General features: G+C 36.5%; 1 protein-coding gene across 2 annotated transcripts in view; it reads left to right on the forward strand.

Annotated features, from left to right (window-relative positions):
• LOC311304235 (uncharacterized protein) overlaps nucleotides 1-15,326 on the forward strand; it is an 807,935-nt gene that overhangs the window by 243,849 nt on the left and 548,760 nt on the right. The window contains exons 19-24 of one of the 2 annotated variants that reach the window (XM_084431142.1): nucleotides 388-561; nucleotides 2,334-2,507; nucleotides 7,380-7,553; nucleotides 9,325-9,498; nucleotides 10,456-10,629; nucleotides 11,241-11,414. The exons of the other annotated variant lie outside the window; for it this stretch is intronic. Coding sequence (XP_084287268.1) covers nucleotides 388-561; nucleotides 2,334-2,507; nucleotides 7,380-7,553; nucleotides 9,325-9,498; nucleotides 10,456-10,629; nucleotides 11,241-11,414 — 1,044 coding nt within the window. The remainder of the gene's footprint in view (nucleotides 1-387; nucleotides 562-2,333; nucleotides 2,508-7,379; nucleotides 7,554-9,324; nucleotides 9,499-10,455; nucleotides 10,630-11,240; nucleotides 11,415-15,326) is intronic. 2 annotated transcript variants of the gene reach the window in all.

The following is a 15,326-nucleotide window of genomic DNA, read 5'->3' on the forward strand; positions in this document are numbered from 1 at the left end:
TGTTTCATATACTGAAATCTGACAAATCTTTGCTGTGAAACAATACAGAAGTGAGAACAGACTAACAACAGCGTAACAAATGACAGTAGATTATTCTGACAGAGATACAGTTATACTGGACTAATGGTGCTTTACACTAAATCTTAATTTATTAAGCAGAATGTATTTAGAGGTTGTAAACTACAAAACTGACTTTGAATTAATTGTGAGTCATGTACAAGATTTTCTGATTATGAAAAATGGGAAAGTCAGTGTGTGACGTACTGAAGGATTCACACTGTAAACTGGAGAGATTGAGGTCAGTCACATTCACAGACAAGAGAGAAAAAGTGTTTTGATATTTGAAAGAGAATAAAGAGTTTGTTTTTCTCATTTCTGCTAATGTAGGTTAAGCGGGTGTTATATGACAGATGAAGGTTGTTCTGCTCTGACTTCAGCTCTGAAATCAAACCCATCACACCTGAGAGAGCTGGACCTGAGCAGGAATACACTAGGAGACTCTGGAGTGAAAAACCTCAGTGATCTACTGATGATCCCACAACTCAAGCTGGAGAAACTACAGTTAGTATCATTATACTGTACATGTTGCACACTTAAAACAGACTGTGTCTTCTCTTTTGCAACTTTATTTTGCCAGTTCTGTTGGAATAATCTTTTTAACACGAAGCAACACAACATCTTCTAACATCAGCGATATAGCCTGTGTTCACTTCACCTGGCTCAGTTTTTTCCCCGACCACACTACTGCACTGGTTTATGACATCATCATAACTGAACTTTCACCTTTCAGGAACATAAATCAGAATAATATCCAGAATATTTATCAATTGAAATTGCAATGAAATATAGTGATTTCCCTTACAGAATTCTAAACATATCCCCATTCTAGGAAATTATGAAATTATAAAATAATACTTCTAGGTCGCAACATACAGCAGTTACAGTGATATTAAAGTTTACGGTTTAGTTTATTTAAAGGCAACTGGACTCAAGTCTCCTCATTTATAGCACTGCACTTTCTGGTGTTTCTCCATCTGAAGAAAGATTCAGAAACACTATTAGTGAACGGCTTGTTATGTGTATCAGTAGAAAGAGCATTAAACTGTGAAGCATTTGAAACTTTGTGGCTATAAAATTGTTTCATATACTGAAATCTGACAAATCTTTGCTGTGAAACAATACAGAAGTGAGAACAGACTAACAACAGCGTAACAAATGACAGTAGATTATTCTGACAGAGTTACAGTTATACTGGACTAATGGTGCTTTACACTAAATCTTAATTTATTAAGCAAAATGTGTATTCAGAGGTTGTAAACTACAAAACTGACTTTGAATTGTGATTCATGTACTAGATTTTCTGATGTTTAAAATGTGAAATCAGTCCATTTAAATGTTAACTTTTATTACATATTATACTGTAAAAACACATAATTATAGTTGATTTTAGTTGATCATAACTAGAGATGAAATGGCATTAAAATTTCATTTCATGATCACGGTTATCACAGAATCTTGTTCAAAAAACACTAATACTACACAATGAAATTAATTCACCAAGTTTTATGTCGAAAACCAGCAAGTAACAAATAAATTAGCATCAATATGCACTTTTTATTTACATAAACATTAAAATAATGACATTAAAGATGATGGCCAGATTTGAAAGGAGTGTCTTGCAACATTTTATCTACTAACATGTACAAGTTCAAATAAAGTTTTGACAAAAAAGGTTTTATAAAAAGATAAACCTTACATATTTCAGCCTTTAAATCATTTTTATAAAAAGAATTAGTCAAAAAAGATAAATTACTGACATTTACAATGCACTTTAGCTTATCTTTTATTATTAATAGTAAAATTCGGTCCGACTTTCCTATGCAACCATGCCCTGCGCTCTCCACAACACAAAGAAGTTTAAGAGCTAATGGATTTCCACCACTGAGAAGCGCTTGCTGTACAAGATTTATTCACGGAGAAGAGAAAAACACCTGTAGTGTTTGGGTGCACCCCCATACTGAAAAGTGTAGTTTTTTTCATGTTCTGCCCCTGGAAAAAATGAGTGCGTCGCTTCAATATGTTAGTATTACAGTTAGTAGCCTATCATTATACTGTACAGCAGTTACAGTGAGATTAAAGTTGCTGAATTAATTGTGAGTCATGTACAAGATTTTCTGATTATGAAAATGTGAAATCAGTGTGTGACGTACTGAAGGATTCACACTGTAAACTGGAGAGATTGAGGTCAGTCACATTCACAGACAAGAGAGAAAAAGTGTTTTGATATTTGAAAGAGAATAAAGAGTTTGTTTTTCTCATTTCTGCTAATGTAGGTTAAGGTGCTGTCGTATGACAGATGAAGGTTGTTCTGCTCTGACTTCAGCTCTGAAATCAAACCCATCACACCTGAGAGAGCTGGACCTGAGCGGGAATAAACTAGGAGACTCTGGAGGGAAAAACCTCAGTGATCTACTGATGATCCCACAACTCAAGCTGGAGAAACTACAGTTAGTATCATTATACTGTACATGTTGCACACTTAAAACAGACTGTGTCTTCTCTTTTGCAACTTTATTTTGCCAGTTCTGTTGGAATTATCTTTTTTAAAGTTTTTCTCAATTGCTAAAACACTAAAACCCATTGGCTGAACAAAGTTCTCAGTTGCCTGAACTCATTGAGCTAATTGTGCAGTCTGTTGTCAATACCTTAAACCATTACACATGATAAAACACAATGTGCAGATCTCACTTAGACTTTTCAGCAAAACTCTAAACACATTCTCATTCTCTAAACACATTCTGCACTGTAATGCACATGTCATCCATACTGGTAAACACAAGTGGCAACAATCAAATACAAATAGAGAACACACGTCATTGATTGAACACAACCACTCAAAACTGATTTAACCTGTTTCAGATGATGCCCAAAGACAAGAAGCAGCACACTGATCACGTTTACTCCTTTGATTTTTGTCCATTTTAGTATCGTATACTGTAGTACAGTGGACTGTAGGCTGTATACTGTACAATGAACAAACTGTATGTCCCTGAACATTGTGCTTTCCATTTGTTAACAGCACTGACTGCTCAATTGATTTTGATTGGTTGCAGGTTCATATCAACAAAGAACAATAATTACAGTATCACAGAGAGGACAAGTGTGTGAGATGCAGGGTACAGTACTGTAGAAATAGGGGTACAAGGAGGAGGAAGAACACACAAAAAATTGCAAAGAGCAAAGCAGAGGAGTAATGTCTGATACATTTTGAGCTACTATGATAGAACATGTTTCCGTTCATCAAAAGACAATGACGGAAACATGATTAAAAATGTACTTCTCCCTGAACTCTTTGATGGTACAGTAAGGTGTCACGGGTAAGTCTACACAGAATAGCAGTCCATAGATATCTTTCGAGAACTATATGTTTTGAACAATGTGTTTTCTATTTTTTGGTGTATTGTTTACTGACTGCTTGATAGTGTATATCTTTTTGATCACTTTGTCTATGATTTGAGAGCAGTGTTTGATTTTGAACACAGGTAAAACTGGTTTGAGGTGAAAGTTTCATTTTGCAAGAGGAGTCAGAGGTTTTGTGAATAGTGCTTGAAGATGAGGTTTTGTGTTTAACGTTTTCAGAAAATGGAGCAAGGTTTCAGAAATTGTGTTTTAGCAATTGAGAAAAACTGTAACATGAAGCAACACAACATCTTCTAACATCAGCGATATAGCCTGTGTTCACTTCACTTGGCTCAGTTTTTTCCCTGACCACACTACTGCGCTGGCTTATGACATCATCATAACTGAACTTTCACCTTTCAGTAACATAAATCAGAATAATATCCAGAATATTTATCAATTGAAATTGCAATGAAATATAGTGATTTCCCTTACAGAATTCTAAACATATCCCCATTCTAGGAAATTATGAAATTATAAAATAATACTTCTAGGTCGCAACATACAGCAGTTACAGTGATATTAAAGTGTACTGTTTATTTTATTTAAAGGCAACTGGACTCAAGTCTCCTCATTTATAGCACTGCACTTTCTGGTGTTTCTCCATCTGAAGAAAGATTCAGAAACACTATTAGTGAACGGCTTGTTATGTGTATCAGTAGAAAGAGCATTAAACTGTGAAGCATTTGAAACTTTGTGGCTATAAAATTGTTTCATATACTGAAATCTGACAAATCTTTGCTGTGAAACAATACAGAAGTGAGAACAGACTAACAACAGCGTAACAAATGACAGTAGATTATTCTGACAGAGATACAGTTATACTGGACTAATGGTGCTTTACACTAAATCTTAATTTATTAAGCAAAATGTATTCAGAGGTTGTAAACTACAAAACTGACTTTGAATTAATTGTGAGTCATGTACAAGATTTTCTGATTATGAAAATGTGAAATCAGTCCATTTAAATGTTTACTTTTATTACATATTATACTGTAAAAACACATAATTATAGTTGATTTTAGTTGATCATAACTAAATTTCATTTCATGATTATAGTGGCCAACATGATCACGGTTATCACAGAATCTTGTTCAAAAAACACTAATACTACACAATGAAATTAATTCACAAAGTTTTATGTCGAAAACCAGCAAGTAACAAATAAATTAGCATCAATATGCACTTTTTGTTTACATAAACATTAAAATAATGACATTAAAGATGATGGCCAGATTTTAAAGGAGTGTCTTGCAACATTTTATCTACTAACATGTACAAGTTCAAATAAAGTTTTGACAAAAAAGGTTTTATAAAAAGATAAACCTCACATATTTCAGCCTTTAAATCATTTTTATAAAAAGAATGAGTCAAAAAAGATAAATTACTGACATTTACAATGCACTTTAGCTTATCTTTTATTATTACAGTTTTTCTCGATTGTTTACACACATTTTCTGAAAGCATGCCTCATATTCTCAGAACTCTACACACAAATCAAAAAACACACACACAATGGGCAAAAGCCCTCAATTCTCCTGCAAAATGAAACTTTACATTCAAAACAATGTTATTTCTTCTCAAAATGGTATTTTGTTTTCAAATGACACACACAAACCATCATATGAATAGACATTTATAAGAACCAGTTGAACACTGATGTGCTCAGTGTAAAACACTATGATGAATGGAAAACACTTCTCCATTCATCATAATGATTTAGGCCTTTTTTTGTTCAGTGTTACACTTACTACAGACAGTACATACATAAGTGTGTTGTAAAATATTTGAGAATTGTTTTTATACTCAGAACACACAAATACACGGTAGCGAATATATTTTATTTTTCCCACAAAAACAATGTACAAAGTGTACATCCCAACCAACACAAAGTAGGACATACAGTGGTCTACATACAAGACAACAGAAGAATTGACTGTATACAGTTACAGTAAAATAATAAAAATCCAATGTTGGCATCCATTGCTCCATTGAAGAGCTGACCTGTTGAAGAGCTCACCTGTTGAAGAGCTGACCTGTTGAAGAGCTGACCTGTTGAAGAGCTCACCTGTTGAAGAGCTGACCTGTTGAAGAGCTGACCTGTTGAAGAGCTGACCTGTTGAAGAGCTCACCTGTTGAAGAGCTGACCTGTTGAAGAGCTCACCTGTTGAAGAGCTGACCTGTTGAAGAGCTCACCTGTTGAAGAGCTGACCTGTTGAAGAGCTGACCTGTTGAAGAGCTGACCTGTTGAAGAGCTCACCTGTTGAAGAGCTGACCTGTTGAAGAGCTGACCTGTTGAAGAGCTCACCTGTTGAAGAGCTGACCTGTTGAAGAGCTGACCTGTTGAAGAGCTGACCTGTTGAAGAGCTCACCTGTTGAAGAGCTGACCTGTTGAAGAGCTGACCTGTTGAAGAGCTCACCTGTTGAAGAGCTGACCTGTTGAAGAGCTGACCTGTTGAAGAGCTGACCTGTTGAAGAGCTGACCTGTTGAAGAGCTGACCTGTTGAAGAGCTCACCTGTTGAAGAGCTGACCTGTTGAAGAGCTCACCTGTTGAAGAGCTCACCTGTTGAAGAGCTGACCTGTTGAAGAGCTCACCTGTTGAAGAGCTCACCTGTTGAAGAGCTCACCTGTTGAAGAGCTGACCTGTTGAAGAGCTGACCTGTTGAAGAGCTCACCTGTTGAAGAGCTGACCTGTTGAAGAGCTGACCTGTTGAAGAGCTGACCTGTTGAAGAGCTCACCTGTTGAAGAGCTCACCTGTTGAAGAGCTCACCTGTTGAAGAGCTCACCTGTTGAAGAGTTCACCTGTTGAAGAGCTCACCTGTTGAAGAGCTGACCTGTTGAAGAGCTCACCTGTTGAAGAGCTGACCTGTTGAAGAGCTCACCTGTTGAAGAGCTGACCTGTTGAAGAGCTCACCTGTTGAAGAGCTCACCTGTTGAAGAGCTGACCTGTTGAAGAGCTGACCTGTTGAAGAGCTGACCTGTTGAAGAGCTCACCTGTTGAAGAGCTCACCTGTTGAAGAGCTGACCTGTTGAAGAGCTGACCTGTTGAAGAGCTGACCTGTTGAAGAGCTGACCTGTTGAAGAGCTGACCTGTTGAAGAGCTCACCTGTTGCTCTTTCATGCTAAAGCTCTGATTGCTAATTGTAAAACTGTGTGACGGGTGTTTGCCCATGTGATGAGTCAGTGTGCATATGTGAATGGCAGTGTGTTCCTTGTGAAAACAAGAGATTTTCTGCATGAAAATTGTGCCAAAAGCAGAGAATTGTGTGTAGTGTTTTGTAAAAAGGTGTTTTCGAACTGCAATTTGAGTGTAAAGCAGGAATTGTGCTTGTAGTTTAGCAGAATTGGTTCAGGGGGTTGGTGAATGAGTTACATGTTGTGGTCATTGTGTCTCAAGTACCAGAAAATGTGTGTAAACAATCGAGAAAAACTGTAATAGTAAAATTCGGTCCGATTTTCCTATGCAACCATGCCCTGCGCTCTCCACAACACAAAGAAGTTTAAGAGCTAATGGATTTCCACCACCGAGAAGCGCTTGCTGTACAAGATTTATTTACGGAGAAGAGAAAAACACCTGTAGTGTTTGAGTGCACCCCCATACTGAAAAGTGTAGTTTTTTTCATCTTCTGCCCCTGGAAAACATTAGCGCGTAACTTCAATTATGTTAGTATTACAGTTAGTAGCCTATCATTATACTGTACAGCAGTTACAGTCAGATTAAAGTTGCTGAATTAATTGTGAGTCATGCACAAGATTTTCTGATTATGAAAAATGTGAAATCAGTGTGTGACGTACTGAAGGATTCGCACTGTAAACTGGAGAGATTGAGGTCAGTCACATTCACAGACAAGAGAGAAAAAGTGTTTTGATATTTGAAAGAGAATAAAGAGTTTGTTTTTCTCATTTCTCCTAATGTAGGTTAAGGTGGTGTTGTATGACAGATGAAGGTTGTTCTGCTCTGACTTCAGCTCTGAGATCAAACCCATCACACCTGAGAGAGCTGGACCTGAGCGGGAATGACCTAGGAGTCCCTGGAGTGAAAAACCTCAGTGATCTACTGATGATCCCACAACTCAAGCTGGAGAAACTACAGTTAGTATCATTATACTGTACATGTTGCACACTTAAAACAGACTGTCTTCTCTTTTGCAACTTTATTTTGTCAGTTCTGTTGGAATAATCTTTTTAACATGAAGCAACACAACATCTTCTAACATCAGCGATATAGCCTGTGTTCACTTCACCTGGCTCAGTTTTTTCCCCGACCACACTACTGCGCTGGCTTATGACATCATCATAACTGAACTTTCACCTTTCAGGAACATAAATCAGAATAATATCCAGAATATTTATCAATTGAAATTACAATGAAATATAGTGATTTCCCTTACAGAATTCTAAACATATCCCCATTCTAGGAAATTATGAAATTATAAAATAATACTTCTAGGTCGCAACATACAGCAGTTACAGTGATATTAAAGTGTACTGTTTATTTTATTTAAAGGCAACTGGACTCAAGTCTCCTCATTTATAGCACTGCACTTTCTGGTGTTCCTCCATCTGAAGAAAGATTCAGAAACACTATTAGAGAACGGCTTGTTATGTGTATCAGTAGAAAGAGCATTAAACTGTGAAGCATTTGAAGCTTTGTGGCTATAAAATTGTTTCATATACTGAAATCTGACAAATCTTTGCTGTGAAACAATACAGAAGTGAGAACAGACTAACAACAGCGTAACAAATGACAGTAGATTATTCTGACAGAGTTACAGTTATACTGGACTAATGGTGCTTTACACTAAATCTTAATTTATTAAGCAGAATGTATTCAGAGGTTGTAAACTACAAAACTGACTTTGAATTAATTGTGAGTCATGTACAAGATTTTCTGATTATGAAAAAGTGAAATCAGTCCATTTAAATGTTAACTTTTATTACATATTATACTGTAAAAACACATAATTATAGTTGATTTTAGTTGATCATAACTAAATTTCATTTCATGATTATAGTGGCCAACATGATCACGGTTATCACAGAATCTTGTTCAAAAAACACTAATACTACACAATGAAATTAATTCACAAAGTTTTATGTCGAAAACCAGCAAGTAACAAATAAATTAGCATCAATATGCACTTTTTGTTTACATAAACATTAAAATAATGACATTAAAGATGATGGCCAGATTTGAAAGGAGTGTCTTGCAACATTTTATCTACTAACATGTACAAGTTCAAATAAAGTTTTGACAAAAAAGGTTTTATAAAAAGATAAACCTCACATATTTCAGCCTTTAAATCATTTTTATAAAAAGAATGAGTCAAAAAAGATAAATTACTGACATTTACAATGCACTTTAGCTTATCTTTTATTATTAATAGTAAAATTCGGTCCGATTTTCCTATGCAACCATGCCCTGCGCTCTCCACAACACAAAGAAGTTTAAGAGCTAATGGATTTCCACCTCCGAGAAGCGCTTGCTGTACAAGATTTATTCACGGAGAAGAGAAAAACACCTGTAGTGTTTGGGTGCACCCCCATACTGAAAACTTTAGTTTTTTCATGTTCTGCCCCTGGAAAAAATGAGCGCGTCGCTTCAATATGTTAGTATTACAGTTAGTCGCCTATCATTATACTGTACAGCAGTTACAGTCAGATTAAAGTTGCTGAATTAATTGTGAGTCATGCACAAGATTTTCTGATTATGAAAAAGTGAAATCATTGTGTGACGTACTGAAGGATTCACACTGTAAACTGGAGAGATTGAGGTCAGTCACATTCACAGACAAGAGAGAAAAAGTGTTTTGATATTTGAAAGAGAATAAAGAGTTTGTTTTTCTCATTTCTCCTAATGTAGGTTAATCTGGTGTCGTATGACAGATGAAGGTTGTTCTGCTCTGACTTCAGCTCTGAAATCAAACCCATCACACCTGAGAGAGCTGGACCTGAGCGGGAATAAACTAGGAGACTCTGGAGTGAAAAACCTCAGTGATCTACTGATGAACCCACAACTCAAGCTGGAGAAACTACAGTTAGTATCATTATACTGTACATGTTGCACACTTAAAACAGACTGTCGTCTATTTTGCAACTTTATTTCGCCAGTTCTGTTGGAATTATCTTTTTAACACGAAGCAACACAACATCTTCTAACATCAGCGATATAGCCTGTGTTCACTTCACCTGGCTCAGTTTTTCCCTGACCACACTACTGCGCTGGCTTATGACATCATCATAACTGAACTTTCACCTTTCAGGAACATAAATCAGAATAATATCCAGAATATTTATCAATTGAAATTGCAATGAAATATAGTGATTTCCCTTACAGAATTCTAAACATATCCCCATTCTAGGAAATTATGAAATTATAAAATAATACTTCTAGGTCGCAACATACAGCAGTTACAGTGATATTAAAGTTTACGGTTTAGTTTATTTAAAGGCAACTGGACTCAAGTCTCCTCATTTATAGCACTGCACTTTCTGGTGTTTCTCCATCTGAAGAAAGATTCAGAAACACTATTAGTTAACGGCTTGTTATGTGTATCAGTAGAAAGAGCATTAAACTGTGAAGCATTTGAAACTTTGTGGCTATAAAATTGTTTTATATACTGAAATCTGACAAATCTTTGCTTTGAAACAATACAGAAGTGAGAACAGACTAACAACAGCGTAACAAATGACAGTAGATTATTCTGACAGAGTTACAGTTATACTGGACTAATGGTGCTTTACACTAAATCTTCATTTATTAAGCAAAATGTATTTAGAGGTTGTAAACTACAAAACTGACTTTGAATTAATTGTGAGTCATGCACAAGATTTTCTGATTATGAAAAAGTGAAATCAGTGTGTGACGTACTGAAGGATTCACACTGTAAACTGGAGAGATTGAGGTCAGTCACATTCACAGACAAGAGAGAAAAAGTGTTTTGATATTTGAAAGAGAATAAAGAGTTTGTTTTTCTCATTTCTCCTAATGTAGGTTAAGCTGGTGTTGTATGACAGATGAAGGTTGTTCTGCTCTGACTTCAGCTCTGAGATCAAACCCATCACACCTGAGAGAGCTGAACCTGAGCGGGAATAAACTAGGAGACTCTGGAGTGAAAAACCTCAGTGATCTACTGATGATCCCACAATTCAAGCTGGAGAAACTACAGTGAGTATCATTATACTGTACAGCAGTTACAGTGAGATTAAAGTTTACTGTTTAGTTTATTTAAAGGCAACTGGACTCAAGTCTCCTCATTTATAGCACTGCACTTTCTGGTGTTTCTCCATCTGAAGAAAGATTCAGAAACACTATTAGTGAACGGCTTGTTATGTGTATCAGTAGAAAGAGCATTAAACTGTGAAGCATTTGAAACTTTGTGGCTATAAAATTGTTTCATATACTGAAATCTGACAAATCTTTGCTTTGAAACAATACAGAAGTGAGAACAGACTAACAACAGCGTAACAAATGACAGTAGATTATTCTGACAGAGTTACAGTTATACTGGACTAATGGTGCTTTACACTAAATCTTAATTTATTAAGCAAAATGTGTATTCAGAGGTTGTAAACTACAAAACTGACTTTGAATTAATTGTGAGTCATGTACAAGATTTTCTGATTATGAAAAAGTGAAATCAGTGTGTGACGTACTGAAGGATTCACACTGTAAACTGGAGAGATTGAGGTCAGTCACATTCACAGACAAGAGAGAAAAAGTGTTTTGTTATTTGAAAGAGAATAAAGAGTTTGTTTTTCTCATTTCTGCTAATGTAGGTTAAGCGGGTGTTGTATGACAGATGAAGGTTGTTCTGCTCTGACTTCAGCTCTGACATCAAACCCATCACACCTGAGAGAGCTGAACCTGAGCGGGAATACACTAGGAGACTCTGGAGTGAAAAACCTCAGTGATCTACTGATGATCCCACAACTCAAGCTGGAGAAACTACAGTGAGTATCATTATACTGTACAGCAGTTACAGTGAGATTAAAGTTTACTGTTTAGTTTATTTAAAGGCAACTGGACTCAAGTCTTATCATTTATAGCACTGCACTTTCTGGTGTTCCTCCATCTGAAGAAAGATTCAGAAACACTATTAGAGAACGGCTTGTTATGTGTATCAGTAGAAAGAGCATTAAACTGTGAAGCATTTGAAACTTTGTGGCTATAAAATTGTTTTATATACTGAAATCTGACAAATCTTTGCTTTGAAACAATACAGAAGTGAGAACAGACTAACAACAGCGTAACAAATGACAGTAGATTATTCTGACAGAGTTACAGTTATACTGGACTAATGGTGCTTTACACTAAATCTTCATTTATTAAGCAAAATGTTATTCAGAGGTTGTAAATTACAAAACTGACTTTGAATTAATTGTGAGTCATGCACAAGATTTTCTGATTATGAAAAAGTGAAATCAGTGTGTGACGTACTGAAGGATTCACACTGTAAACTGGAGAGATTGAGGTCAGTCACATTCACAGAAATACAAGAAAGAAAATGTTTAAAATCACTTCAACAGTTTAAACCAAGACACTTTATACTCACAAGAGACTGAGTTCACATTATATGTAAAATTCTTCACCTTAATGATTTGTTTGTAAGATTATCTCTCTTCCTCTGTTTGTGTCTTTCTAGTCTACAGGACTGTGGCATTACAGATGTTTCTTCTCTAACTCAGTCTTTGACTAACTCAAAAGCACTGCAGTTTCTAAAAGATCTTGATCTGAGACACAATAAGATAGGAGACTCAAGGCAGCGACTCAGAGACGAGCTACGAGACTCAAACTGTGTCCTGAGGTGAGGAAACATCACTTTATGATTTTAAAGAGATCTTCATTTACCTCTGATATGTGAACAAACCTTTCAAACATTCAACAAGGAAATTTTCATTAAGCTTTATTGCAACACAGGGTTTGTGTGAGAACAAAATGTAATGTTCATTAAAATGTTTAACACAAAGGAGGAAAGAGAACAAAAGCTCAGTCACAGCGTTATACATCAACACCTGCTTTATTAACTGTGTCAGTAATAGTGAATCATTTCAGTGTGAAAACAGACTTGGTCAGATTGTAGTAAACGCTGCACTCCTGCTAAAATCAGTGCAGTTCCAGCTTCAGCTCACAGCGTCCAGCTCACATGAGAAATGTCTCTGTCTCTAGTGTGTTTTACTGTGACAAGCAACACGTCACACTACTTTACACTTACTTTACTCTCAGTTATTTACTAAGAGCCTACAAACATGTTTAAACTAGAGGACAAATGGCTTTAACTCGTGGAGATTGAACTGAAAGGTTTTAACTGAAAGTAACATTAGTATTTGCTCGCTGTGGTTTATTCCATACGCCGTACACTCATCAGTGTGTGTTTCTCCTTTGCAGAGACTCAATAGGAGTCGCAGGTCCTTCTGCAGTCACACCAACACAAACACACACACACACACGAACCTCATTCACGTTTTAAATCTATTATACTGAAAACTCAAATATTGTTTGAGAAATATCTCAGTAATTAATCTGATTACAGTCATTTAATGTAAAAAAAAAAAAAATAAACAGTAATTAAAATATAAAGTAATAAAGTAATTATCACTTTGTTCCACTGAACACTGATTGTTTTCTCTTCTGATTTCTCCTTACAGAGTAGATTAAGATTAATCACCAAAAGTTATTACCATTATTGAAGAACGTGTTTAAATCTGTGAAACGGAGATGAGAGGATCAGTGGCCATCAGGAGATCCACAGAAGAGCCTCATTACTGTCTATGAGGAGAAATACATGTGTGATTAATGTGTAAATGTGTTTCATACAGGAGGAAGAGACTCAGACTGTACAATTAAATAAAGCAGCATGTGTGTTAGCATGCGTATTAGAAACATGTGATATTGAATGATTAATGTTGGTTTAGTATTCAGCCAAATGATGGTTTAGTTTTATTTAAAGGTGGAACAGAGGATGAAGCAGCTCAGATGAGTCTGTCCGCAGAAATATTCAGGCTCTTCAGTTTAAGTCAGGCTCTTCATGTAAAAAAAAAAAATATATATATATAGAGAGAGACTTATTGTCTCACCTGCATTTTATGCATAGAATATATTTGTTATTCTGTTTTTATATTAAGTTAGCTGTGTGTGTGTGTGTGTGTGTGTGTGTGTTGCTAATACACAGATATTCAGTATATTGTCTTTGTTCTGTGGATGGAGTCTCTTCTCTACACACCAACTAAACATTTTTACTATTATGCACCTTTCACTTGCTCTGGTCTAGATAGTCTAATGCATTTTATTTAGAAATTATGATCTCTTTCACCACATTTACATTCACATGTAAATAAAATTATAAATATACATTAAGAGCAACAATTTTTGTTTGAAAAGTTCACTTGCTTGTTATGAGTATTATTGAAGCTACATTAGCAGATCCAGAGATTCTTATGCTTAAAAAGGGTTAAGTTTAGATGTCAAACATAAAAGCGTATTGTGATCTTCAGATTTGTCTGAGAATAAACCATGCTGGTCTAATATATAAAGAGAATTTTCCCCAGTGTATATATATATTTAAAGGGTTGGTCCCACTTTATATTACAGTGAGGAAAATAAGTATTTGAACACCCTGCTATTTTGCTAGTTCTCCCACTTGGAAATCATGGAGGGGTCTGAAATTGTCATCGTAGGTGCATGTCCACTGTGAGAGACATAATCTAAAAAAAAAAATCCAGAAATCACAATATATGATTTTTTAACTATTTATTTGTATGATACAGCTGCAAATAAGTATTTGAACACCTGTCTATCAGCTAGAATTCTGACCCTCAAAGACCTGTTAGTCTGCCTTTAAAATGTCCACCTCCACTCCATTTATTATCCTAAATTAGATGCACCTGTTTGAGGTCGTTAGCTGCATAAAGACACCTGTCCACCCCATACAATCAGTAAGAATCCAACTACTAACATGGCCAAGACCAAAGAGCTGTCCAAAGACACTAGAGACAAAATTGTACACCTCCACAAGGCTGGAAAGGGTTACGGGGAAATTGCCAAGCAGCTTGGTGAAAAAAGGTCCACTGTTGGAGCAATCATTAGAAAATGGAAGAAGCTAAACATGACTGTCAATCTCCCTCGGACTGGGGCTCCATGCAAGATCTCACCTCGTGGGGTCTCAATGATCCTAAGAAAGGTGAGAAATCAGCCCAGAACTACACGGGAGGAGCTGGTCAATGACCTGAAAAGAGCTGGGACCACCGTTTCCAAGGTTACTGTTGGTAATACACTAAGACGTCATGGTTTGAAATCATGCATGGCACGGAAGGTTCCCCTGCTTAAACCATAACATGTCAAGGCCCGTCTTAAGTTTGCCAATGACCATTTGGATGATCCAGAGGAGTCATGGGAGAAAGTCATGTGGTCAGATGAGACCAAAATATAACTTTTTGGTCATAATTCCACTAAACGTGTTTGGAGGAAGAAGAATGATGAGTACCATCCCAAGAACACCATCCCTACTGTGAAGCATGGGGGTGGTAGCATCATGCTTTGGGGGTGTTTTTCTGCACATGGGACAGGGCGACTGCACTGTATTAAGGAGAGGATGACCGGGGCCATGTATTGCGAGATTTTGGGGAACAACCTCCTTCCCTCAGTTAGAGCATTGAAGATGGGTCGAGGCTGGGTCTTCCAACATGACAATGACCCGAAGCACACAGCCAGGATAACCAAGGAGTGGCTCTGTAAGAAGCATATCAAGGTTCTGGCGTGGCCTAGCCAGTCTCCAGACCTAAACCCAATAGAGAATCTTTGGAGGGAGCTCAAACTCCGTGTTTCTCAGCGACAGCCCAGAAACCTGACTGATCTAGAGAAGATCT

The sequence above is a fragment of the Rutilus rutilus genome, assembly GCF_951802725.1.
Source record: "Rutilus rutilus genome assembly, chromosome: 14".
NCBI classification, from domain to species: domain Eukaryota; kingdom Metazoa; phylum Chordata; class Actinopteri; order Cypriniformes; family Leuciscidae; genus Rutilus; species Rutilus rutilus.